We start from the raw sequence: 27,965 nt of genomic DNA on the forward strand, positions 1-27,965 counted from the left end.
ACAAATGAATAAATTAAGCAACAAATGAATAAAAGCCTTAATTTATAGCTGGGCTAGACTCTACATCTGCTCCTCTGATGCTCTTTTGACAATTCCTTGGCTGGACTGATGGATGAAATATTTACACAAAAACAAATTACGTGTTTTTTTCCCCCGTGCCAATTGAACGACATGTTTAGCCCATTGGCAGTGGTGGCACCGCTGCACGTAGCTGCCTGTCTGTAACGCAGCACTATGGAGGCTGCAACGGGGGGCGGGGGGGGGTTTGGTGGATCACCGCACGAATGTTGCGAAACTCCCTTGCCGTGAGCGCCCAGGATGTGCCATACATACCCTGGCTTTGCCAGGAGAAGGCGGCACGCAGAGGTGTGGACTCATATCTCTCCATTCTGCGTGGGGCATCGATCGTTTCTCCCTCACACAAGCGTGGTCTTCACCGGCTGCTCCGATTTCCTCGCACATGGATGCGGCGCTCATTCATTGTCTGAAAAAACCGCTCGAATGCAGTGCCGGATTATCCTAGTTGTACAAGTAGCTACATTTGTAGTAGCTGCATATGTAGTAGCTACATATGATGCTACGGGCCCCGCACTTTCAAAGGCCCCGCGCTAAATGCTTTCAAGCTATCAATTCCAGTTCAGTGATTCTGCACTTGATCTATTACTGTAGTACTATACTGCCTTCAACTTTTATGAACGACTGGGTGTTTAAGGTTAGCGATTTGTCGTATTATCTGGCTGTGTAGCAAATAAAACATACAATTACTTTGCAAGTAAAACATTTAAATCTTGACTTAAAGCTTTCCTGACTGTAGGAATTCATATTCTTTGGGTCTTTCGGTAAAGTCACGTAGATAGGTTCAAAGAAAATAACAAATAAAAGCCGAACGCTTGTGTTGCGATCGAAACGTCGTAGTTTTTTGTTATTTTCTTTGAAACTATCTACGCGACTTTACCGAAAGTCCCAAAGAATAAGTAAAACAACTGTGTTTTTATATTTACCTGTGTTTTATTTATTTATTTGTTTAGGACCCCTCTATAACATATGCTACAGGCCCCGCACTAGCTTAGTCTGGCACTGACCAGAATGCAACGCAGGACTACAAAGCCCCGGGCAATCGTTGGAAGCACCGACTCCCTCGGCGATTAGAAGATGCGATTTGCATGAACGACGACGCCACATAAAACCTAAACATTCATCGAAAAACAAATTTGAGATGCATCTTAATTTTATAGACGGCCTTGTGCTCTCTTGAGAGGTATATTAAATATACATTTCTCAATGGTGGGGGGAGGAGGGGGGCGAGGGGGCATTCCTGTAATTTCAAGCTCTATTCTCTGTTGAGGCAAGAGGACATTTAAATTCGCCGACGTTCCTACCAAAAAAAACACACGTGACAGGGGGCGAGTGCGAACATATCGCAAGCGGGGGCGGGCGGGCGGGCAGTCATCGCCCCGAATCGGTTCGGGGTCCTTCGGCCGCGGACCGATTCCGCGGATGGCGACGGACGACGAGGTCAACGATGGCAATCGGTTCGTTCCGCGATCGATGTGACGTAAACATTTCACGGGATGGGCACGCGGCACGAACGACGCGGCTGACGACACAAATGCGTCGAAATTTCCGACAGCATTTGCCGCAGGGGCTGGCACAAACGCCGTATGACAACATTAAGCTGTCTTTTTTATTTGGAATGTTTTATTTGTAACATCTGTATCGCGTCCCGCAACACGCGTGTTGGCACTTAACTCATAAACACCGAATGCCCTAAAACCGCATCTCGTAATGCGCTGCGGCAATCGACGCTGTTTTTATGTGGCCAGGGTTCTCAGACAGGGCTACGATTTCAGCCGGGTGTGTCGCAGACAGAAAACAACATTTCTGCAACCCCGCACACCACATCCACAATGTGTTAGTGCGCCTCCTTTCTGTGGCCTGCGGCTACGATTCGTCACGTACCAGAGTCTCAGACAGGACTCAATTTCAGCCGGGTGTGTACGGGGTAGGTGTTCCAGACCAAAAAAAATATATTTCTGCAACCCGGCACACCACGTCCAGGATGTGGTCGTACACCTCTTGCTCTGGGCCTGCGGCTACGATTTTGTCTATCCGCGAGGCCGGGAGAATATTCAGTGAGACATTCGACCGCTCGTATCTTGCGTTGGGTTCGTTTTCACACCGTTGAAATTCGTAAGGAGCGGCGAGTGTTGGATGTGGTAGGAAAGTGGTGGGTGCGACCTGCACCATAGACAAGTCAACTCTCGTTTATACTCTTTTGTTCTTTTGGTAAAGTCACGTAGGTAGAAAAAAAAACTCTCGTTATCAACAGTCAACAACACCGTGGCCTTAATGGAAAAAATATATATACAAGAGGCGACGTTTCGGGGCAATGCCATTAGCAGACAATGGGCATCTTTCGCGTATCTATCCCACCACATTAAAACAAAATCGCTTGCCTGGGTTTAACTAATACTTCTGAAATTCTACTCTCTCGGAAGGCAGTGGCAATGTGCATTATTATTTGTTTTATTTTCATGCGGAGGGAAAATTATACGGGGAGGAGACATGTTGTTGTGATTACTTGCTGTTGTTTGTGCTTTTTTTGTTTTGGTGCTATTTATTAATTTGTTTATGCATTAGTTTTTTCCTTGCTAGTACAAGGGTTTACATGCGTTTGATAGTCGTGACTGTATATGGGATTTCGTCCTCGTATATAATGAACGTACGACCCTACGGGATGCCATTCGCATGAATGACGCTATACCAAATGAAATTATTATTACGATGATTTTACCGTCCGCTTATTTATTTAGCACTCGCGTAAGTAGCTGCAGAACTTCGAGGACACTAACACACGCCCGCCTTGTGTACCGAGCACGGCTTGAATAGCGTGCAGAATAAATCCGCGGTGTGTTCCGGCCAAAAGTTTTTCTTTCGGTTTATATATATTTGTGTTTGTTATGCTGATTTATTTATTTTGGGTTCTTATGGTTATTACGCTTTGCGCGTGAAAAAGACCTCATTCTCCGACTCTTTTTTTTAAGGAGGGTCCTGCCAAAGTTGTCACAGGTGGGGGTGGTGCTAATGTCGGGTGCGTAATTACAACCCAAACGATTTCCAAGTATAGTAGTGTTTTTGTTATATCAATGGAATGTGGCCAATGGGATGTTTTTTTTATCAATGGGATGTGATGTGTTTTTTGTTTATCAATGGGGAGTGTTTTGTTCAACGAAAGTTGCGTTGTATGGTTTTTTTTGCTTGCTATGGGAAAAAAACGAAGAATCCGGAGGAAATCCGTACAGAACAATGGTGGAGGATTTACAAACTCCGCGTAGAAAAGTTGCCCGAGTTTGGGAATCGAACCCAGGCACTTCTTGCTGTGAGCGTCGTTGCCAACCTTGAGAAGCTCCCGTAACTTCAAACTGCGCTTCTTCTCGGGAACGTGATGGTGGCAGCGCTCATCTCTCCATAATGGGCGGCGCTGAACCGCCGGTGGAAATTCCACATTGCCATGGCAAGGGCCAGTCTAGTCCCTAGGATTGCAGGTTGCTGACGTCTTCTTTCCTTCCCTTTGCAGGCACCGCGAACCAACACACGAACAAGGGTTTGTGGGAAAGATTTCAGTTCTCGCAGAAGACGTGAGTATTTTAGAATCGCGCAACACACCAACACCAACACAACCGCAATTGGCCACGAAGTGACGGTCACGTCAACCACGGCACCTGTGCCATGCTAGGTGCACTTTGAGGCTACCACGTGAAGTGTCGACGGCTTGCTGACAGGAGGTCACGGGACAGACCCGGCAGGTGCCATGGGTCGGCTGACTGAGATGACCGGTAGATGTACCACCAGCTGTACCGCCTACTGTGCCTACGCACACAAAGACAAAGATCCCCCGTATAGCCTGTAGCAGACTGTTGGGGCAAGTGCTGTTAGCGAGGGGGTGGGTGGCCAACACCACGCCCGGCCGTTTGAGGCTGAGTCGACCTAGGGGACGCCCAGGACCGGTTCAAATAATCGTCACTGGCATTGGTGGCCGTGAGCGTGAATCGAACTCGGGTTGTCGGGGTTCGTAGCGCGGCGTAGCGCTCACCGCTACACCACCTCTCCCCACGAGAAACCAATAACAACAACCACCATTCGCCACTAAGTGGCGGTGACGTCACCACGACGCTTGTGCCAGGCCATGTGCACCTTGAGGCCACGTGAAGTGTCGAACGCCCCCTGACAGGAGGTCACGGGGCAGACCCAGGTGCCACGGGTCGACTGACTGAGACGACTAGCCGATGCACCACTTGTGCCCTTTACTGTGCCAACTTGCTGTGCTTTAGCCACCCGGCGCTCCGCTCGTTGTTGTGAGCGTCGCTCCTCCGCCCTCCGTTGTTGTTGGAGGGCGACTGCCTCCAACTGCCCAGTAGCGTCCTTCGCTAGAAAGCACACACAGACACACACATGCGCCGGATGCCTCTAAATGAGCGTGCTCCCAGGAGGAGGAGGATGTAGCGTGGGCGGATTGTCGTCCTGGTTCCACTCCGGACGAGATTTTTGTCGATCGCGGTCAAACGAGCGAGCGGGCAGTCTAAACACACGGCCGCTCAGCCAAACGCAGATCCGCTTATCGGCAAAAAAAAACTAAACGAAAAAAGCTTAAACGGCTTCCGTGTTGCCGAGCAGAATCGGAATGAGCATATTTAGTTCTACTGGAGGAATCCGATGAGCTATGAAGCTGTTTGTTCACAGATGCCCAGTAGGGGCACGGAGTAAGAACGTTACGACAATTAACAGTACAGAAACACGATCGCCGTGCAAAGTACAAGAAAGGTGAACACATCACCGAAACAATTACTAAAATAAAAACTAAACTATCCCCCATCATACCACTGAGGTATTTAACTTATTTCTCAGAAGCGACATGGCTAACACAAATGATAGCCGAACAAAGTGGCTCATCATTTGGACATTTTAAAGAACCATTTATAGCACAGTGCCTACCCGCTTAGGGACCGTCCATAAATGACGTCACGCGATTTTGGACGTTTTTTGACCCCCCCCCCTCTTCTTCACACGGCGTCACAAAAAGTCAGACCCCCCCCCCTTAAATATGACGTCACGAAGCTCTGCCCCCCTCCCCCCCAAAAAAATAAAACATGCTTCAAGTCGCTTTAAACTATTGTCATTGTAGTGCGTATTTAATGTGGCGCTGCACTCTGATGTTGTAGGAGAAAACATTTATTAAAACGTCTATTTAATTAAATAGAACGTGTTGTCTATATTGATTTAAATTTGCGCATTTTGATGTGACGTCACATTTCTCAAACCCACCCCCCAGGTGCGTGACGTCATTTATGGACGACCCCTTACCCCAAACCCCGCCGTTGATGGAATTTGTGGTCGTTTAGGAACGTAGCACGGTTGGCTACGTACGGTGCGAAAGAAGTTCAACATCCATACAGACGTGCGCATGCCTCCAGATGCGCGCACACACACGGACCTTTATCCACTGCTGCATGACGGCCTCCACACGCAGTGAGCGTCGTGGGGAGAGGGTTTAGTTGGCCGTGATTCACCATCGCTGGTCAGTGCGGTTCAGTGGAGAAGGGGGAGCCAAAGACATGGGAGCATAGAAATACAGCACAACGATTTTGTACATGGTGGTCCAGATGTCTTGTGACTCCCAATTAATTGACCCTTTAAGACATTTCTGAGATGATAATGTAGTTACTACGTTACTGATAATGTAGTTACTACACCACTGATAATGTAGTTACTACGTTACTGATAGTGTAGTTACTACGTTACTGATAGTGTAGTTACTACACCACTGATAATGTAGTTACTACGTTACTGATAGTGTAGTTACTACGTTACTGATAATGTAGTTACTACGCCACTGATAATGTAGTTACTACGCCACTGATAATGTAGTTACTACGTTACTGATAGTGTAGTTACTACACCACTGATAATGTAGTTACTACGCCACTGATAGTGTAGTTACTACGTTACTGATAATGTAGTTACTACGTTACTGATAGTGTAGTTACTACACCACTGATAGTGTAGTTACTACACCACTGATAATGTAGTTACTACGCCACTGATAATGTAGTTACTACGTTACTGATAGTGTAGTTACTACACCACTGATAATGTAGTTACTACGTTACTGATAGTGTAGTTACTACGTTACTGATAGTGTAGTTACTACACCACTGATAATGTAGTTACTACGTTACTGATAGTGTAGTTACTACGTTACTGATAATGTAGTTACTACGCCACTGATAATGTAGTTACTACGCCACTGATAATGTAGTTACTACGTTACTGATAGTGTAGTTACTACACCACTGATAATGTAGTTACTACGCCACTGATAGTGTAGTTACTACGTTACTGATAAAGTAGTTACTACGTTACTGATAGTGTAGTTACTACACCACTGATAGTGTAGTTACTACACCACTGATAATGTAGTTACTACGCCACTGATAATGTAGTTACTACGTTACTGATAGTGTAGTTACTACACCACTGATAATGTAGTTACTACGCCACTGATAGTGTAGTTACTACGCCACTGATAATATAGTTACAACGCCACTGATAGTGTAGTTACTACGCCACTGATAATGTAGTTACTACGTTACTGATAGTGTAGTTACTACGCCACTGATAATGTAGTTACTACACCACTGATAGTGTAGTTACTACGCCACTGATAATGTAGTCACTACACCACTGATAATGTAGTTACTACGTTCCTGATAGTGTAGTTACTACGCCACTGATAATGTAGTCACTACGCCACTGATAATGTAGTTACTACGCCACTGATAATGTAGTTACTACGTTCCTGATAGTGTAGTTACTACGCCACTGATAATGTAGTCACTACGCCACTGATAATGTAGTTACTACACCACTGATAATGTAGTCACTACACCACTGATAATGTAGTTACTACGCCACTGATAATGTAGTCACTACACCACTGATAATGTAGTTACTACGCCACTGATAATGTAGTTACTACACCACTGATAATGTAGTTACTACGCCACTGATAATGTAGTTACTACACCACTGATAGTGTAGTTACTACGCTACTGATAATGTAGTTACTACACCACTGATAATGTAGTTACTACACCACTGATAATGTAGTTACTACGCCACTGATAATGTAGTTACTACGCCACTGATAATGTAGTTACTACACCACTGATAATGTAGTTACTACGTTACTGATAATGTAGTCACTACACCACTGATAATGTAGTTACTACGTTACTGATAATGTAGTTACTACACCACTGATAATGTAGTTACTACACCACTGATAATGTAGTTACTACGTTACTGATAATGTAGTTACTACACCACTGATAATGTAGTTACTACGTTACTGATAATGTAGTTACTACACCACTGATAATGTAGTTACTACGTTACTGATAATGTAGTTACTACACCACTGATAATGTAGTTACTACGTTACTGATAATGTAGTTACTACACCACTGATAATGTAGTTACTACACCACTGATAATGTAGTTACTACGTTACTGATAATGTAGTTACTACACCACTGATAATGTAGTTACTACGTTACTGATAATGTAGTTACTACACCACTGATAATGTAGTTACTACGTTACTGATAATGTAGTCACTACACCACTGATAATGTAGTTACTACGCAACTGATAATGTAGTCACTACACCACTGATAAAGTAGTTACTACACCACTACCCTGTCCAGATATCTTGTGACCTCCATTTAATTCTCTAAAATGTAATATATAATTTTTAATTAAAGTTTATTCAAAACAGAAATGAATATACTAACGGGACAAACTAAAACATGTTCTGGGTCAATTAATAAGGGCGGTGAGGGGGGAGGTCACATGACATCTGGACCGCGCTGGACAATGTTGCACTGCCCTCTGCTGGTGATCGTCCATCCATCCAGGCTCAGTGCGCTACGCGGCCCAGCGATGACGCCGTTGCAGTGAGCTGAGCTTTGCGGTTCGATACCAGCGGCCGCCCTGATGAATACCGCGGTGCGAACAAAGCGCGAGTGGACGTTAAAGATCCCTTTGGCGTCATTCGCAAGAGTAGGACACTGCGTGCCGGAGAGTATACATTTTTTTGGCAAGTTTCATATAATACCTAGAAAAAAATGACTCAAATTGGTAAATTTACAAAGCAAACATTGACCCACCGCCTACTGCAATAAAATATTTGGCAGGACCCTCCTGACTATAGGAGCTCAATAATAATTAACAAAAAATTAAATCCCTGCTTAGGTTCCGAGATCTGGTGAGATCGGATGGATTCGTTCCAAAGGTGATTTCGTTACAGGATGTAAGACAAAGATCCCCCATGTAGCCTGTAACAGACTGTTGTGCCAAGTGCTGTTAGCGAGCACCTATGAAGGCCGGCACGGCACACGAGCGAGCGGGTGTCCAGCAACCACGCACCCGCGCCATGTACTCATTTGAGGCTGAGTCGACCTAGGGGAGGAGCCAAGGGCCGGTTCAAATCACCGTCCCCGGTGTTGGGCCTGAGCGGGGACCCCGGGGTTCGATGCCTGTCCGATGACGTCCCACGGCTTTCCCCTGCCCACAGGCGCACAACGGAGGCCCCCACGGTCAGCCCCAGGACGTGTCGTCCCTCACACGTGCGCCGCAGGCTCCAGGGACTCTACCCACAGTGAGTCTTCCGGCGACGCGCCCGCTCGTGACGTCGCGCTCACCCCTTGCCTGGAGCGGTGACCCCCCCCCCCCCCCCCCGTTCGTTGGTGCTTGGGAGTCTGCGGTTCGAGCCTAGAGGTCGCCCCGGTTAATGTGTGTTGAACTGCTTTAGCGCCGTACCTAGTCTACCGTGCTCATGTATGTACGTACGTTGAACTTTTTTCGCACCGTCCGTAGCCAAACATGCTAATGTATGTTGAACTTCTTTAGCACAATACGTAGCCAAACATGCTAATGTATGTGTATGTTGAACTTGTTTTGTACCGTACGTAGCCAACCGTGCTAATTGGAGGTGCATAGCTCCAGTGGATTCCTAATACCGGGCCCTGTGATACTCGTGCGCATGACATTAGAACCATGAGCCACCTCGTGACCGTCAAAACATTAGAACTTCATATGAGGAGCGATGAATGAGGGCCATTGCCTGGAACGTTGCCTATCGTACAGCTGTCATCCTGTTTAACGGCAGTGTCACTGACCAATGTGTTGAGTGTTTTGTTCATTGTGCTTTTGCTCCACTGCCCACATAGTACACCACAGTCCAGTTTCACCCTCTCTCTTTTCTTACGCTGAGTTTGTAAGATGAGTTTTTTTTTCGCTATTGTTGTTGTCGCTGCTGTGTCTCACGCACCACCACGGATCTCCCGTGTAAAATAGCCGGGCAACTGGCTACACGGGACCATCATCATCATCCGTGTAACAATTCAGATAAAGGGCGTCGCGGCGACGAGATGTTAACTACCTCGCCTGGTACACAGGAGGCCGTGGGTTCGATTTCAACCCTGACGCCTGTTGTAAATTTGGAGTTTGCGCGTCTCTCTCTCTCTCATCGTGGATTTTTCTCCGGGTCTTCCGGTTTTCTCCCGCCACATTTTAGAATCAACATCACGAGTTGAGAGTGGTTTGGCTGCTATGCATTCCCACGTGATGATGAGCCGTCACTTCGTGCAGCTGTCATGTGCGGTGGGCAGGTCGCTTCTGAAAAAAGGAGCTATACAGCTCGGCGGGCCTTACCCGGTAAAATAAAATTCAAATACTTTAACAGTTAAATATTTCAGATAAACCCAACACTCGAAAAACAAAGTCTTGCCCACAAGTCACCGCCACTTGTCAGCCAGGAGAGGGCAGCAAATCATTTACTGCAAATGATAGAAAAACAAATCTAGAGCACTAAAATGGCAAACTAATGGGCATGGAGGAAGCTGACCAGCAAACATTTAACCCCTTCACTCCCTCCCCTCTAGTGGACATTGATTCTTAAGAACATTCATGAGGGCATTTAGGCACTGCCCCCCCCACCTCCATTGTTTCCCTACAGTGGCATCAGAGCTTAGGAAGACAACACGAGCTTGTCGAGTTTATTGAAACTGTTTATTGAAACATGCGGTTTCAGACAGCAGGTCTTCATTGCAATATAATCCTCAATGTGTGTGTTTGTGCTGGTGGTCACCCCCCCCCACCCCCTTTTCACATCCTCTGCGGTGTTGTCTACCCGAATCTTCTTGTTAATAATAAAATACTTTTGGGAGAAAAATGAAAAAATAATCCTGAAGTGGCACGTCGCAGCCGAAATCCAGAAACTACAACCGCCGTGCAAAGCAGCCCTCTTGCCCGGAGTGACCTCTACAGGAAGCCTCCACAGCAAATGTGGCCGCCCATCGAAGGATAAACCTGACCGGCTAACACGTAGCAGCAGCAGGCTTTCGCGACCAAATATTATCCATAATAGAAGCTTTTTTTGGGGGTGTAAATATAAACGTGTCGTTAAACCCGCCACCTCCCACACGGCAAATTAGTAAGGTTAGGCACCTAAACAAAATATTACTCTATTGTATGCAGGGTGTGTAGATATGTATGCATACAAAATCAATATTGGGTGGGCGGGGGGTAAAACATTATTGAAGGGGGGGTGGTGGTCGACAATTTTTGGAAACCTTTTAGATCAACTATTTACCCACCACTTTCAATAACTTCTTGATTCAGGCCTTCTGTTAGGCTCTAATTATTTTGTTGACAGACAAATGGTCAGACAAACGGAACGCCGGGCTTTTATAATAGCTTAGTTTCTACTCATTGGTTCTTTCGGTAAAGTCTCGTATGTATATATAAAATACAATTTAAATGAATCACAAATAAAATAAAATAAATCACAATAATTCACAAATAAAATAAAATTTAAATAGTTATTTTTATTTTATTTATTTGTCATTTATTGTGATTTATTTTTATTTTATTTGTGATTTATTATTATTTTAATTTATTTTATTTCTACATACGTGACTTTACCGAAATAACCAATGAGTAGAGTAATTCCTGCAGTCACGAAAGCTTCAATTCTAGCTTAGTATATGTGTCTGTATATGTTATGTTTTTAAGAGAAGATAAGGTTTAAAATAAATATATTTTTCCCCCGGGTAAAAGCCGGGTACTTCCTGCTCGTATTTAATAATTGTACTGCTTGATTTTATCCATGAGTTAGCGAAGGAGTGTGTTTATTATTTATGTATTTTTATTTTTAAAAAGATAAACACTTTTTTTATTTTACTAGGTAAGGCCAACTGAGTTGTTGTCAGATGCTATAAATGAAAACCCAACGAAGTGGCTCATCGTGTGCGATCATTTATATCAACAACCAAATACTCGAACACGCGTGGTGACGTTGATTCTAAACGTGGAGGGGAAAACCGGAGGACCCGGAGAAAAATCCACGCGACCACGGGGAGATATAGAAAGAGAGAGACACGCAATTTCCAATTATATTATACAGCAGGCATCGTCAGGGTCAGGATCGAACCCACGACCTCCTGCATACCAGGCAAGGGAGATAACATCTCCTAGCCACCGTGATTATGATGAGAGAAAGAGAGAAAGACACGCAAACTCTAATTATACAGCAGGCATCGTCAGGGTCGGGATCGAACCCACGACCTCCTGCATACCGGGCGAGGGAGACAACATCTCCTAGCCACCGTGATTATGATGAGAGAGAGAGAGACACGCAAACTCCAATTATACAGCAGGCATACTGGGCGAGAGAGACAACATTCCTTCACTGCCTCCCTCCCTGCCCCCACCGCCCCCCGCAGCCTGAACATGAGCGCGCTGGGTGGGAGCCCCTTCCTGGGCCTGCAAGACGTGGAGGCGGAGGCGACGCGGTCTCACCGACGCAACTACGGCGCCTTCGCCCTTGAGCAGCTGCCGTACCGCATGCGCCCCAGCGGTGAGCGCCCGCTGGTTAGTGCCGGTGCGGCGGAACCCGACCGCACGTCGCCGTAGCACGTGATTCGCGCGTGTTGTACGATCGCGCGTCGCATGCTCCGTGTGTGTCGCATGATCCACGTGTGTCGTACGAACGCGCGCGCCGCCCGCCTCCTCAACGAAGCGGCTTGTCGAGTGGGGATTTACAGCAGCGAAATACTCTGAACGCGTGACGTTGATTCTTAATGTGGAGGGAAAGAACCGGAGGACCCGGAGGAAAATCCACGCAACCACGGGGAGAGGGAGAGAGACACGCAAACTCCAAATATACAGCAGCAGGCGTTGAGGTCAGGATCGAACCCACAACCTCCTGCATACCAGGCGAGGTAGTTAACATCTCCTAGCCACCGTGATGATGATGAGAGAGAGAGGCACGCAAACTCCAAATATACAGCAGCAGGCGTCAGAGTCGGGACCGAACCCACGACTTCCTGCATACCAGGCGAGGTAGTTAACATCTCACGAACACACACACACAACGATGGGGCCGATTGTGTGTGCGTTGGGTCACTTAGAGAACTGCTCACCCTACCCGCACCTGTCAAAGGAATGTGGAATTTCTACCACACGAAAGGTGCAGCCACAGTGGTGGTTATATTTAGCCAGGCAATGTTTTGACTTTGTATTTACGTCTAAATATAAGATCTGGTGATGCACGTTTGATGTAGTGCACAGTGACAAATAATACAAGAAAAACCCTCCGCACAATCGTCACGTGAAAAGGGACATTTGCCTGAAGCGTCATACACCTTTAAGGTCACAGCATTATCGAAGAATGTGTCGAGGGTTTTGTAATTTTTTGGGTAACTTAAAGACGGGTTTTTCTTTGCAATGCCGCTGTAGGCAGTACAAAAGGTCAGGGCATCAAGATAAAGTTCATTTATTAGGTATAGCCCTGTGAGCCATTCGGCTCTTGAATCGGGTGCAACCGCAACCGCAACAAACAGAAAACAAAAACATGAACAAGAAAACATCTTAAAGTGACTATGTGACTGAGTGCAAACTGAAAATCCAAGAAAAGACAGCAAAATATTGCAGAAAAAGCACCGTACACCAACGCTGTGTGCAAAAATCCCAGTGGGATGCAAGTCAAACAACAACAACCACAAGACAACTTAGATTAAGGCCATCAGTCTAACTATGTACTACAACAAACAAACATGGCAAAACCAAAAAACTTTTCGAAAATCACCAAAATAAAGCCATAAAAGCAATAAAACAGTGATCATAGGAAATGTGACCGAATTTTCACAATAAACGACGTGAACAACATGTACTACCAAACTCTGCAGCCATAGCTGGCTGCATGAGTCACTCCACAACAGCAGGGGCATCAGTCCGAGAATCAACATTTTTCAATGCACCTTTAAGATCAGCACACTAAATCAAACACATCAAGGAAATGGCACTGCCGTCCACGCGAACCAGGCTGGTGACTTGTAACGAGGCTCGCGCAATCCGTGCCGTCCTTAAGATGCCTCTGGGATTTCCCGTCGCGCTTTGCAAAGCAAATAAGTAATATTTTTTTTTACTTTTAAAAAAACACGCTTTTATGAAATGTACTAGTAATGGCAGAACTCCACGACTCCAGGAAGTGGCCCCGAAGATTTCCATACCGTAAGGGACCGTGGCCAATTACAGCCAACGTCAGTTGACCGTGGACAATTAGACCCAAGCCGAAACATAACATACAAAAAAGAATGTTTAAAAATATATATTTTTATGATATAATATGGTATTGTGATCAGTATGACATACGTATACCAAGTTTGCCGTCGATACCACATTGGGAAGTGGGTTAAAATTGAGTTACAATATTTGACGATACAACAACGACAACAACAGACAGAGTGAGTTAAAAGAAAGCTTGTAATAAAAAAAGCGTTCACACCGCTCCAACCTCCCTCCACCAGCATGAGTCATCGCACAACTTCTGCCCTTGCTGTCGATCGGACATCATTATTGTTTGACTATTGGCTGGGGAGCAGAAGAGAGAGAGACGCTTCATGTCATGAATGTCCGATTAAATGCGTTGTGTTCAAATGTTTAGATTCGTAATTGGCTCGACGTGACACACACGTGTTCCCTCCGAGGCCAATTTAGTGTGTGCAGGCAAATATAGAGTCAGTAGATACTACTAACTCTATTGTATGTAGGGTGTGTGTAGGCACACATAGAGTCAGTAGCTACTACTAACTCTATTGCATGTAGGGTGTGTGTAGGCACACATAGAGTCAGTAGATACTACTAACTCTATTGCATGTAGGGTGTGTGTAGGCATATATATGCCATGGACGGCCGAAACACTCGTTTATAAAATCTGCCTTCATGTCCTTTGGCAAGTCTCACAAAGTGGACGTTTGGTCCCGTGTCGCCAAAAGGGTGCTGCATCATGTCCGACTGGGTTGGTGGGGGTGGGAGTCCCCTTCTTAGAGTTTTGAAACTTCGTTTGCAGACTCGTAAGTTGTTGTGAAAGCCACCACTTCAACGTTGGCCCAAAATACCGACGGACGTTCACAGTTTCTAGTTTGTGTCGTGTAACCAGATGAGAACTAAACTAACCTGCGTGTTTTGTTTTTTAACCAGGCACACACAATGTGCATTCCTGGAAACCCCCCACGGTAAATTGAATCGACGCAAACCGCGGCCTATTCTTTCTAGATTTAAAGCTTTCGTGACTGCAAGGATTCATACTCTTAGTTCTTTCGGTAAAGTGAAGACGGAAGCTTGTGTTGCCTCCGAAACGTCGTGATTTTTATTGTTTTATTTTTATTAATTTAAATTTCATTTTTTACCTACGTGACTTTACCGAAAGAACTAAGAGTACGCGCCCTATTCTCCCACAGTCGAGAACAAATCAACATTTGCCGATGTAGCTCATCTTGGGTTAACATCCACACAAAAAGCTTCTGCGTCGCCGTAAAACGATCCCGCGGTGGCATATTTTGTTTGACATGCGCGTTCGTAGATGCTGATCGTCATAAACCGAACACCACCCCGTACCGATTTACATGGGTTCCTGCAGGCAAGCAGCCAGACCTTCCGTGGGTCCTGGGATTAGAAACTCGCGATGACATCACCGTTCATCCCGTGGCCTCCCCATGGGTTCCCGTGTTGCACCAGATTGGAATCCGATTACGAAGTTGGGGAAATTACCGTCGTGCCTGTGACTTAATGAGCCGGGACTCCACCTGATCTCTAAGCTCGGCGGGTGACAAGCCCGGACGGTGCTGGCTTGGATGGGTGACCACCTCCAATTAGCACGGTTAACTACGTAAGGTGCGAAAGAAGTTAGGCATACGTGCACACACCGTGCGTGACACAGATTGTGGTAGGCGTGTGGAGCGATGCAGTGTGGCAGCGCAGTGGTTGACGCGTCCGCGCATCGCGACAAATCGGGCCTGGGTTCGAGTCTCGATTCGGAGTGCCTTTCTCTGTGGGGTTTGGTATGTTCTCCCACTGTTCTGCATGGGCTTTGATCCGTGTTCTCAGTTTTCCTCCCATAGATAAAGATATATGTATAAACCATACAATATGACCAAATATGCTGATGCAGTAGGAGCCTCCTCAAGGATAGTCTTTAGACTCGGTGTTTGTGTTCCTCTTGTAAATAAGTATTTATCACATTTAAATGTGTGCATTAGTAGGGGCTTGCCATGTTGAAAAACCTGCCAAATTGATCAAAACCTAGCTTAAAACTCGGTGATAGAACCGGTGCCAAAAAGCTTCTCCCCTTTTACCGGCCACGGTGGAGAAATCGTTAACGTGCGGCATCATCTCGTTACGACGATGACCGAAACCCTTCCTAGCGCAAGTGGCACGCATGTGAAGCGTTGCAGAATCCACGTGCGCGTGTATAGCGCCGCGGAATCCACGTGCGTGTGTGAAGCGCCGCGGAATCCACGTGCGCGTGTAAAGCGTCACAGAATCCACGTGCGCGTGTGAAGCGTCACAGAATCCACGTGCGCGTGTAAAGCGTCACAAAATCCACGTGCGCGTGTGAAGCGTCGCGGAATCCACGTGCGCGTGAAGCGTCGCAGAATCCACGTGCGCATGTGAAGTGTCGCAGAATCCACGTGCGCATGTGAAGTGTCGCAGAATCCACGTGCGTGTGTGAAGCGTCGCGGAATCCACGTGCGCATGTGAAGCGTCGCGGAATGCACGTGCGTGTGTGAAGCGACGCAGAATCCACGTGCGCGTGTGAAGCGTCGCGGAATCCACGTGCGCATGTGAAGCGTCGCGGAATCCACGTGCGCGTGTGAAGCGACGTAGAATCCATGGCGTGTGCGTACATTTTTTCGTTTCCTTCTGCGTGGTTGTTGTTTATTCCAGATGCTCTGACCATCCGGTGGATTTTAAAGTTGATGGTCAACGTAACGACGCCGCGGGAACTATCCAAGTGAGTCACGTGGCACGCGTCACGGAATTCGAGTGGTTTCTATTTTCTTTTTTCGGTTCTTACCGGAGCAGATCTGTGAGAGCTCGGCTGCTATCTCGAGCCCTGGGGGTTAAGAGTTTATCAAGCGCGCTTGTTTACGGCTAAATCTAACCGCCACATTTCTGGGAGGCTCAACAAGTTCGTCCGCCGTTCGCGTGCCACCAGCACGGTTACTTGCACCGGGCCTAGGTCGACTCAGCCTCAAATGAGTACCTGGTCCGGTGGTAAAAAATATATAAAAATTTTAAAAATTAAAAAAACATCAGCACTGGGAAGACAAAGGCGGCCGGGTGTGATTAGGGGCCGTCCATAAATGACGTTACAGACCTAGGGGTGGAGGGGGGTCAGACATTTGTGACGATGTGTGACGAGGGGGCGGGGGGTTGAGAAATGTGACGTCACATCAAAATGCGCAACTTTAAATAAATATAGACAACACGTTCTACTTAATTAAATATACTTTTTAATACATGTTTTCTCCTACAACATCAGAGTGCAGCGCCACATTAAATACGCACTACAATGACAATAGTTCAAAGCGATTTGAAACATGTTTTTGGGGGGGGGGGGCAGAGCTTTGTGACGTCATATTTGAGAGGGGGGGGGAGGGTCTGCCTTTTTGTGACGCCGTGCGACGAGGGTGGGGTGGTGGGGATTAAAAAATCGTCCAAAATCTCGTGACGTCATTTATGGACGGCCCCGTACGGGTGGTGGTGAAGGAGGAGGAGGGGAGAGTGAAATCTTTGCCTTGTGCGCCGCAGCTTGGCGTGCAAGCGCTGCGTCGTCGTGGGCAACGGACGAGTCCTCAAGGGCAGCGGCCTGGGCGAGAGGATCGACTCGTACGATGTCGTCCTGCGGTGAGCACGCTAACCGTTGCGCCACCGCTCCCGCCACCCATCCGTCACAGTGCCTACCGCGAAGGCCCCCTTTTAAACTAAACTATATTTATATATTTTTTTGTTTTGCCAGGTAAGGGCTGCTGAGCTGTAGGGGCTGTTGAAAAATAGAGCTCGTATAAAGAACACATTCCTCCTGCGGAGGGAGCTGGTAGGAACGTCGGGTTGCTCGGTCAATGGCCAGGGTCAACGGCGGCATGGTGTATTCTGCAAATATGGCCGACTGTGAGGGCGGGCACAAGCCGGCGTGAGTAGGTTAAACGTTGAGTTTTATAAGGGCACCACGGGGTGACCAGCCACTCCCCACCCAGCCCCTATCTTCGGTGAGAGTTGGCAACCCTAACCGTACCTCGTTCGGTGATTGTTGCTTGACGAGCAAGGGATACAGGAAGCGCCGATTCATTTGGTGACGATTGCAAGCTAATTGCCGTCTAGAGCTCTCTGCCTGTGAGATGCTCATCGTTTGCAGGAAGTGTCCCGAGCTAAACTATTCATATTTAACAAAAAACTATTTACCAGGCAATGTCCATTGAGCTACATAGCTCTTTGTTTCAGAAACGACCTGGCTATCACAAATGATAGCTCAACGAAGTGGCTTATCGCGTGGACATTTATAGCAGCAAAACGCGTGTTGTAGAGGGAAAAACCGGAGGCCCCGGAGAAAAATCCACGCGACCACAGGGAGAACACGCAAACTTCAAATAAACAGCAGGCGTCAGGATTAAGAATCGAAACCACGACCTCCTGCATACCAGGCGAGGTAGTTAACATCTTATTCTCAGGGTTTTTCGGTAAAGTCACGTAGGTAAAAACATTAAAATTAATGAAAGTAAAATAAAACAAAACAAAAATAAAATTCACGACGTTTCGGAGGCAACACAAGTCTCCGTCATCAGGTGGGACCGTCACAGCCGAATTAGCTGCATCAAGTGAAGCAATGATTCAAGATGTAATCCCTTATAAGCAAGTTGAAGGGAGGTGGAGAGGGGGGGAGAGCTTATCAGGCTGTGGTAGCCAATGAATGGAAACGTGATGTCTTTGATCACCGCTCGCCCTCCGTCCCGGCGCGTCTCCATTCATTGTGTTGAGCACTGCGTGCAGTCTTTGATCGCCGCTCGCCCTCCGTCCCGACACGTCTCCATTCATTGTGTTGAGCACTGCGTGCAGTCTTTGATCACCGCTCCTCCTCCCTCCCGATACGTTTCCATTCATTGGCTACCACAGCCTGATAAGCTCCCCCCCTCTCCACCTCCCTTCAACTTGCTTATAAGGGATTACATCTTGAATCATTGCTTCACTTGATGCAGCTAATTCGGCTGTGACGGTCCCACCTGATGACGGAGACTTGTGTTGCCTCCGAAACGTCGTGAATTTTATTTTTGTTTTGTTTTATTTTACTTTCATTAATTTTAATGTTTTTACCTACGTGACTTTACCGAAAAACCCTGAGAATATGAATCATTGCAGTCACGAAAGCTTCAAATCTAGAATTAGTTAACATCTCCTAGCCACCGTGGCGCCCTATACAGTCGCCCCACCTGCTCTCTCGACAAGCTACGCCACCCTCCCCCAAAAAGCCCCCCCCCCCCACCTCACCCCCCTACCTCACCCCCCTACCTCACCTCCCCTACCTCATCCCCCCCGACCTCACCCCCCACCCGACCTCACTCCCCCCCCCCGCCCTCGTATTGCCATAGGTGGGGTCTGGGGAGGGACAGAGCTGAGAGATTAACAATTGCCACTGTTACAAGTTGACAATTGCCCCTTTAGGCCATTGTCAACTTTCCTTCCGTGACTGTCCTGGAAATTCCCACCGCTCCTCCTCCAGCTCACTATTCTATTATTGTGTTGAACTTCATTGTGGGTTGCTGCTGCATAACTTTGATGATAATAGACCCTATTGTTGGTTCGGCGTACTGTGGAAAGGTGGCAATCCTACCACTCACTCACTTGCTTGCTCAACCGCACATCCAGCCACCCATTCACTCATAAACTCACTTATTCATTCACCCACCCACGCACTCATTCTCCCACCTACTCATTTACTCGCATACGAGGGTTGGCACCCGGTACAATCCGGGGAATCGGTGCCACCTCTGTTCGAGCGGTAGCTGGAATTGGTTTGTAAACGAGATCTGGTGTTGAACTTCATCTATTTACAACAACTCACCGCACAGTGCTGACTGAGAAGTGTGTCTGGTTCTAGATTTGAAGCTTTCGTGACTGCAAGGAATCATACTCTTAGGTTCCCTCGGTAAAGTCACGTAGGTAAAACATCAAAACCAATGAAAATAAAATAAAATAAAACAAAAATCACGACGTTTCGGAGGCAACACAAATCTCCGTCATCAGGTGGGACCGTCACAGCCAGATTAGCTGCATCAAGTGAGGCAATGATTCAAGATGTAATCCCTTATAAGCAAGTTGGAGGGGGGAGGAGAGGGGGGGGGAGCTCATCAGAATGTGGTAGCCAACGAATGGAACGCATCGGGAGAAGTGTGTCTGGGTTTGGTATCTCCGGTGGGAAGTTTGGCGGGACCTCGTCTGGACAAGTTAAACAATGTGAAGACATCTCAGGCTATCGGTGCAACTCGAGCTGATTTGCCGATTACGTAAATAATCGCCCCGAGTATCCCAATCGCCTCCTTTTCCCGCGGCCGATTTTTTTCTATCCCCTTTTAAAACGTTGCCACCCACCCCCCTCCGAACATCCCATCTCCCGAAGGCGGGCAACCCCCCGAAACAACAACAACAACAACCAACAAACACCAACAACAAACACCGTCGCGACAATCCATTGTAACGAGCGCGAAATGTGCCCCCTCTGTCGGGACGCGGCAGCATGAACGACGCTCCTCTGCGCGGCCACGTGGGGGACGTGGGCAGCCGGACGACGATGCGCCTCTGCTACCCGGAGTCGGCGCACGTGCGGCGCGAGGACTTTGACGCCAGCACGCTGCTCGTCTTCGTGCCCTTCAAGACGCGCGACCTCCAGTGGCTGCTCGGGGTGCTCAACCACCACCGCGTGGTGCGGAGTTGTTGCGGCGCTCGGTGGTGGCGGTGGTGGTGGTGGTGGTGATGACGGTGGTGGTGGCGATGGTGGTGTTGGTGGTGGCGGTGGTGTTGGTGATGATGGTGACGGTGGTGATGGTGACGGTAGTGGTGGTGACCGTGGTGGCGATGGTGGTGGTGACGGTAATGGTGGTGACAGTGGTGGTGGTGATGGTGGTGTTGGTGGTGACGGTGGTGGTGTTGGTGATGATGGTGACAGTGGTGATGGTGGTGATGGTGATGGTGATGATGATGGTGGTGGTGGTGGTGTTGATGGTGGTGTTGGTGACGGTGGTGGTGTTGGTGGTGATGGTGTTGGTGGTGATGGTCGTGACGCTGGTCGTGGTTACTGTGGTGGTGGTAACGGTAGATGATGGTGGTAATCAGAATACTAATTTATACTGGAATCCGATTAGCTATGAAGTTCTCTTTTCACAAATGTCCAGTAATCATGATGGTGATGGTATAGGATGGTGGTAATCGTGGTGATCGTGGCGATGTATTTATGTATTTAAGGACAATGTCTCGGCCTCGCTGTGCGCTGCGTTGCGCCACTATCCGAGTAGATAACCTCGCATTCACTATACCTTCAGAGCCAGGGTGAACATCCGACTCCAAACGTATTTAATGAATTGAACGAGGTAAAACTGATGGAAAAAGACAGCACAAATACAGCATCTGTTAATACTTGGAAATATCAATGCAATGAATGAACACTACAGCATCATAACATTGCCTTAGATAACATGAAACTCAACAATAGATCCTGGATGGACCAGGCACCTACATTAGTACTGAATAGTTATACAAGAGAATAAGCTACTGTGTTAAATAAGGGCACATCGTGTAATCATCACACTGCAGCCTAAATGTACAGCACTACACACAACACTGAACTGTGGATGAGATATTTCGTCATCCTTGCTCTCAAAATCGCAATAAGGTTACATGGGTATAAGTCTGACTCGACTTATTCAATTACCCGTAACATTCACAATAAGCAAGTGGCAGGCTTCATTGTTACTCGGCCTCATATTTATCATAACAATTTAACAGCATTATAAAGGCATTTACAGCATTATAACGGCCATTCTAACATTATAACAGCATTCCCAGTATTATAAGAACATAAACGAACTTACAGACAATGCTTCTTAAAGTCCCACAATGAACAGATGCACCTGTCTTAACTGAGACACTGTTTGTGCCGCCATTTTGTACTCTGTGTAATGGCTGACACCCTGCCGCGTGGCTGAGAGAATCTTAAATCGTAACTTCCGGGTCACGTGACCAAACTCAACATCAAAACAGGAAATTCCCGGGTACACTCACCCCCACACCTGTCGTGAGGCAGAACAGACAACAAACTAAAGACAAACAGAATTTAGTTTTCAATTTAGATGATTTAAAAGTGCATGGCTCCAGTGGCTTCCTAATATCGGAAGAGCCTCCCAGACAGCCGCAGAAGCGCGTCTGAAAGCGCCACGCGATGCGGTGACCGTCTTTGTTCGATGGCTGAGCCAAAAGTCGCTACTGTGAGGATGACTGGAGTTGGTATTATGGTCTATGCCCCTCGACGAGATCAGCGAGGTATTGTGGTTCGAAGGTGGTGGTGGTGGTGGCTGGGACTATTTTCCCCGGCCGCCTGGCCGCCCAGCTATTGTAGCCGTTTATAAAGACCGCCGAATGAGATGCCGTTGCACGCCCCATCTAAAAAGTGGCGCCCGGCCGTCCGGCCACCCACCGGACCTCCACGTGTGCCGTGCCGACCTCGCTAAAGCGCTCGCGAACAGTCCCTCGCCCCGACTGCTCGCCAAAGGCTACATGGGGGACCTTTGTCGTTTTCCATCACCACCGCCCCCCTCCCCTGTACCCCAGGGCCCGCGAGGCTTCTGGAAGAGGGTGCCTACGGAGCTGCAATTCCCTGCGAGCCGGATCCGGATCCTCAACCCGGCCTTCGTGAGGGAGGCCGCCACGGACTTCCTCAACATCTCGTCGGACACCAAGTCGGGCAAGGTTTGTAGCCGAAGCGTTACGGTCCCGGGAATGCGGCTGCGCTGCCCTGCACAGTCCGCCAAGCGCCAGCTCCGCGAGCTGATTTCTACACTCCATCTCCCACGGCGGTTCTTCGGTACCGCCGTGCGAGAAGTTCCGCTCCTTGGCAGCGACCCTTTAAGTCGTTCATCACCTCCGATTAGCACAATCGGCTACGTACGGTGCGAAAGAAACCCCACGTACGTACTTACTTGCGTCCCTTCATCCTTTCCAGGCCATGGCGTGTCTCAGCCCAGGCCCCGCTAACTTTTTTTCCCGACGGGCTTGAGTGACGTCCCAACCTCGCTCGCGCGCGTTCTCCCAACAAACTGAAAATCACGGCGCTTTTGTTGAAGGCGAAGTCGTTACGGAATCGACGCGCGCGTTCCCCTGGTTCTATTTCTTCCCCCGGTGTTGACATCTGCTCGCTCTCACTGGCGCGCGGCTGCGCGAATGCTTGGTCACAGGCGAAGAACCCCACGACGGGCGTGATCGCCATCACGCTGGCGCTGCACCTCTGTGACGAGGTGCACCTCGCCGGGTTCGGGTACAACGTCAACTCCCCCGGCAGCCCCGTGCACTACTACGGCCAGGACACCATGTCCTCCATCATCAAGGTACCACGCGTCCACGCAGCAGACGTAGGGATATTCGGATAGCCGAGCGGTAGGGACACAAGGCAGCCTGCGTGCACAGCTCGGGAAGATTCTCCCACTGCCTTTGATAAGTCGGAGCCCTCGAGCATTTACACAGTTGTGTCAAATGCACCGGTTGTGAAGGTTATCGTTTTCTTGCATCATTGTTGTTGGGAGTGATGTCCACGTGCTCGCGTCTGAGCGTGCACACACACTGGATTTTTGCTTTGCATGCGAGACCCGTCGGGCGAAGAGCCAGACGGACGAACTAAACTTCTGCACGAACGCTCTCAACCCTAATTGTAAAGCGTTAACACGTGGTCACCTCTGGACCTCCGATTAGCACGGTTGGCCATGTACGGTGCGAAAAAAGCTCAACGTACATTCATGCACCTGCACATCGGTGACCTTCAGTGACGTTAGAAATTGGAATCTCACCCTGAGAACCATCATTTATTCACACATCCTCCTCCTGCTCCCTCTCCGCAACCTGTCCCGTCTCCCCCACCCCCCCCCCCTCCCTTGTGCGATTCTGCTTCCCAAAGTCTACCTACCACAACATCACTATCGAGCGGACATTCCTCAGGAAGCTGAAGGAGGGAGAAGCCATTGTGGACCTGACGCACCTGGCCGGCACATGACGCTCGTCCGCTCGCTCGCGCGAGGTGGACAGGCGACGATTGGCCGGGCGGACTGACGGCAACTCCTGCCGAAGTCCGGCAGAAGTTGTACAAGTTCGGCCAGATGCGAGGCCCCGCGCGGCAAAAAAAAAACTCACGGCCGGCCGCCCCACCTTGACAGCGGCGGTTCCACTCGTCGCTCTCAAGGGAAAGAGGGGGGCGACGCGTCGACGCCGACACCACGCGGCTGCTTAGCGCCTCCACCCCGAGACGCGCAAAGTGTTTCTCTACCAGCAAGGTGGCGGTGGCAGTGGCGGCAACCGCCGCTGCGTGGATCCGCTCCCGGCAAGGCAGTGTGGGGCTGTGTGCTCCCCCCCCCACCTCACCGAGCAGAGTTTGGGGGGGGGGGGTGCTCCGAGTCAGCGTCGCCCGTCGCGGTTGCTCTCGCCGTGCCCTCCCGCCGCGAAGGATTCCGAAAACCGACGACACTGCAATCAGGGAACACGCTGCACTCGCGCGCTCGCCCACGATTTCTTCGCCTGCTGTGTTTTTGACAACTAAAATTTTACCCGTCTTAAGATGAGTTTTTACTGTTTTATATTTAAAAGAGATTTTATATATATATTTAGCGCGGCAGGGTGGCGCAGTGTTTAACGCTCGTGTCTCACAGCAAGAACCGCCTGGGTTCGATGGTTCTCTCTTCCCCTGTTCTGCATGGGTTCCCTTCGGGGCCTAGGGTTTCCCCCTTTCCATAGCTACAAAGAAAATCACAATCTAACCCGTGCTGGTCAATACATCCCAGTGTCAGAAAATGACCTGTAAATCACTCAATTGGGATTACACATAGGTACATCGCCCCTGACTGCAAACACCTGGCAGGACCCTGCTGAGGGCCAAGTGGTGGCGAGAAGGAGGTCGTGGGTGCGATCCCGACCCTGACGTCTGCTGTATATTTGGAGTTTGCGTGATGTTCTCCCTGGGGTCGTGTGGGTTTTTCTCTGGGGTCCTCCGGTTTTCCCCTACACATTTAGAATCGATGCGCGTTTTTTATGATTTGGCTGCTATAAATGTCTACATGATGAGCCACTTCGTTGAGCTATCATTTGTGGCGAGGTCGCTTCTTAAAAAAAGCTACTACATAGCTCAGTGGGCCTACTAGAACAAGAAATAGTAAATAAAAACTGAGTCTTGAGACCCAGTGATGCTTTGCTGGGTAAGCTAGATGCTTAATAATAACAAGTTAAAACATGCCCATTCTGCAGGGCCATAGGCATTTAGAAATGAGTTGATGCTTATTAAAAGACGTGTTTTTAAATATGGGCAGCCAAAAGATGTTGAATCAATGAGATGTCAGGACGTAGGATCATAACTCATGTTAGGGTTATGGTTTAATCCATGGCACTATCTGAGACTGGGCCTTATTTTGTAGAATTAAAAATTGTAAAAAAAAAAATGAAAAAGAGTCTTGAGACCCAGTGATACTTTTCTGGGAAAACTAGAAGCTTAATATTAACTGGTAATTTTTTTTTACACATTCTACAGGGCCCTAGGCATTTAGAAATGAGTTAATGCTGATTAAAAAAACGTGTGTGTGTGTCTAAATATGGGCTGCCAAAACATGTTGAATCAATGAGATATGAAGACGTAGGAATATAACTCATTCTTGATTTGAAGCCTTCGTGACTGCAAGAATCTATGCTCTTTGGTTCTTTCGGTAAAGTCACGTGGGTAGAAATAAAATAAAATAAATCACGACGTTTCATCAGACATCGCAGCTGTCGCGATTTTCACCTGCAGACGGGCGCTTGTGTTGCGTTCGAAACGTCGTGATTTATTTTATTTTATTTATACCTTCGATTATAACTCATGTTAGGGTTATGGTTTGAACCATGGCACTATCTGAGTGTGCCTCCCCCACCCCGGCACATCCATAGCCACGCCGAGCTTGAGCGCACTTGATGCTGTCACTAAGCCAAGCCCTTCACCTCCCGTCCAGCGGCACATGAACCTTATGGCGGGACCCCGGGGACCCATAAGACCCCGGCTCTCGCGTAAACATATTATAATGTAAACAAAAACTTTGCTATTTTTCACCAATGGGTTTGAAGGATGGTTGCAAGTGTTGTCTTGTTAAGCTATGCCTTTAAAACTGAAAACTACTTACCTGCAGTACCTCTATTTAAATACACTATCGATTTTTTTTTTACACCCCACTGTCAATCATCGTGTTTCTCAGTGTGGATTTGTGAACACACTTTGTAATCAGTACATAAAATAGTACGCGTTTTCAATGCGCTGTTCATATTCTAACACGCGTTTATGCCAATGTTACTCTACAGAGTAGTGGGTCGCCAATCCTCTTATCCGCATTGATACGAGCGATATGTGGGCACTACGGCTTAACCGCAAAAGAAAAACCTATCTGCACAGATGCATACGGACAAGAGAAGTATTATCAAACAGGAGGAATTAACGGTGCGACGCATCTCATCTGTTAAATATCTGCAGGTAATAGGATTGTCAACGATTGATCCTGACTGCAGACATTGGTAGGTCACAAATAATAATGAAGATAAGAGAGGAGTTTCACTGTATTATGCATACCGTTATGACAAATAAAAGTTTAAAGTCGTGTAGGCAGTTTGAGCAGCTTTGGATAAGACTTATGATCCTGCCCATACCCGAGCATGGAGTGCATTCGCTTGTTCAGCTCTTCTGCGCATTCGTCCTCGCTGCTGCGTTCGGATGACATGACAACGGAATGATCCGTGCCAGGCGGGTCGCGGCGTTTATGTGCGCGGTGGAACGGAGTCGCCAAAAATTAAAATAATTATTTTCGATTTTGACTTCCGTTCCTTCGGGAGCCCGGGGTTCCGCCATAAGGATCGTACGTGGAAACCAGAAGGTGAGACAATGTTTTTTTATTGTTATTACCACGTCCCCCAACTATTGTCGCGTTTCTGTCGATTGAATCGAAGCGATAATACGAATTGGAATATTTATTTTCGACTGGAGAAGGAATCCGATGAGATATGAAGCTCTTTTTTCACAGATGTCCAGCATTGGGCACGGGGGGCGTGAAGTTACAACAGCAAACAATAAAAAAAAATACCATACGAGTGCAGAATAGGGAAAATGGTAAGCAAGTCACTAAATTTGAAAATGTAAAATAAATACATTCATTATATAAGTACGATTTTATCAAGATTGGGCAAGGCAGCAAAAAAAGGCAAGGAAACATTCCAAGATCCCCGCACCAAAATAACACCACACAGTCGCCTCTCGAAAGAATGGCACATTAGCATTGAACTATCGTGAACTACACAGGTAAGGATACAAGCAATTGGTGGAGCAATTAACTCATAGAGGGTCCCTGCCCAGGCCGCCACGGTGGCGAGATGTTAACTACCTCGCCTGGTATGCAGGAGGTCGTGGGTTCGATCCTGACGCCTGCTGTATATTTTGAATTTGCAGTGTCTCTCTCCCCGTGGCCAATGTGGATTTTTCTCCGGGTCCTCCGGTTATCCCCCCCCCACCCCCCTCCACATTTGCCGAGCAATAAATTCCCCACGTGACGAAAAACCACTTCGTTGGACGTATCGATTTGCGGCAGTCAGGACGCTTCTGAAAAAATGAGCTACGGAGCACAGAGGGAGTTACCTGGTAGTAAAAAAAAAACGCTGGCGACCCGCGCATCGAGGTCGGGTTGGAGTCGTCGGTCGACAACGCGGACCGGGCAGGGAGGAGGGCAGAGAGATAGAGAGAGAGAGGCCGTGGCGGTCGTATCCGGGATCCCAGGTCGGGTTTTTAGACTGTGACGCGTTGTCTGGATTTACTTGAAACCAGGTGGGCTGATTGTGGCCACGCTCGTTGCTTTTCAGTCGAATGTAAAAGCTTAGCAAGACGCGGGCAACCTCTTTAACCTTTCTGACCCCCAGAGGTGTTTATGACGCTATCTCTGTAATTTTGTTGTACAAACAAAAAGTAGTTTTTTGTAAAGATTTGAAGAATAAGAATAATATTAATAATAAACCGCTATATTTTACATATGTAAATTGGTGTTTTTGGAATATGTGTGTGTGTTTTGTTCACCTATCACACTAAACATCGGAACGTTACGATTTGTGTGCATCGATTATTTTATTTTTTACGGAAATTTGTACGTTTAAAGATAAAAAATGTATATGTCAATGGGATTGGATAATCGGAAAATTATTGGTGAATATTTTACTTGACCGTACAGTCATTTAATGACACGTGCAAAGTTAATAAA

At 47.7% G+C, this 27,965-nt stretch overlaps 1 protein-coding gene across 4 annotated transcripts in view; it reads left to right on the top strand.

The window, feature by feature from the left end:
* The window catches only part of LOC144950307 (type 2 lactosamine alpha-2,3-sialyltransferase-like), an 85,938-nt gene extending 57,973 nt beyond the window's left edge, over positions 1 to 27,965 (top strand). For all 4 annotated transcript variants that reach the window (XM_078880402.1, XM_078880400.1, XM_078880401.1 and 1 more), the window contains 9 exons: positions 3,578 to 3,638; positions 8,636 to 8,719; positions 11,847 to 11,980; positions 16,351 to 16,417; positions 17,218 to 17,313; positions 20,194 to 20,380; positions 22,282 to 22,419; positions 22,905 to 23,054; positions 23,618 to 27,965. In XM_078880402.1, the coding sequence (XP_078736528.1) occupies positions 3,578 to 3,638; positions 8,636 to 8,719; positions 11,847 to 11,980; positions 16,351 to 16,417; positions 17,218 to 17,313; positions 20,194 to 20,380; positions 22,282 to 22,419; positions 22,905 to 23,054; positions 23,618 to 23,713 (1,013 nt within the window). In that variant the 3' untranslated portion in view covers positions 23,714 to 27,965. The remainder of the gene's footprint in view (positions 1 to 3,577; positions 3,639 to 8,635; positions 8,720 to 11,846; positions 11,981 to 16,350; positions 16,418 to 17,217; positions 17,314 to 20,193; positions 20,381 to 22,281; positions 22,420 to 22,904; positions 23,055 to 23,617) is intronic.

This window comes from Lampetra fluviatilis, chromosome 57, assembly GCF_964198595.1.
Source record: "Lampetra fluviatilis chromosome 57, kcLamFluv1.1, whole genome shotgun sequence".
Lineage (NCBI taxonomy): Eukaryota > Metazoa > Chordata > Hyperoartia > Petromyzontiformes > Petromyzontidae > Lampetra > Lampetra fluviatilis.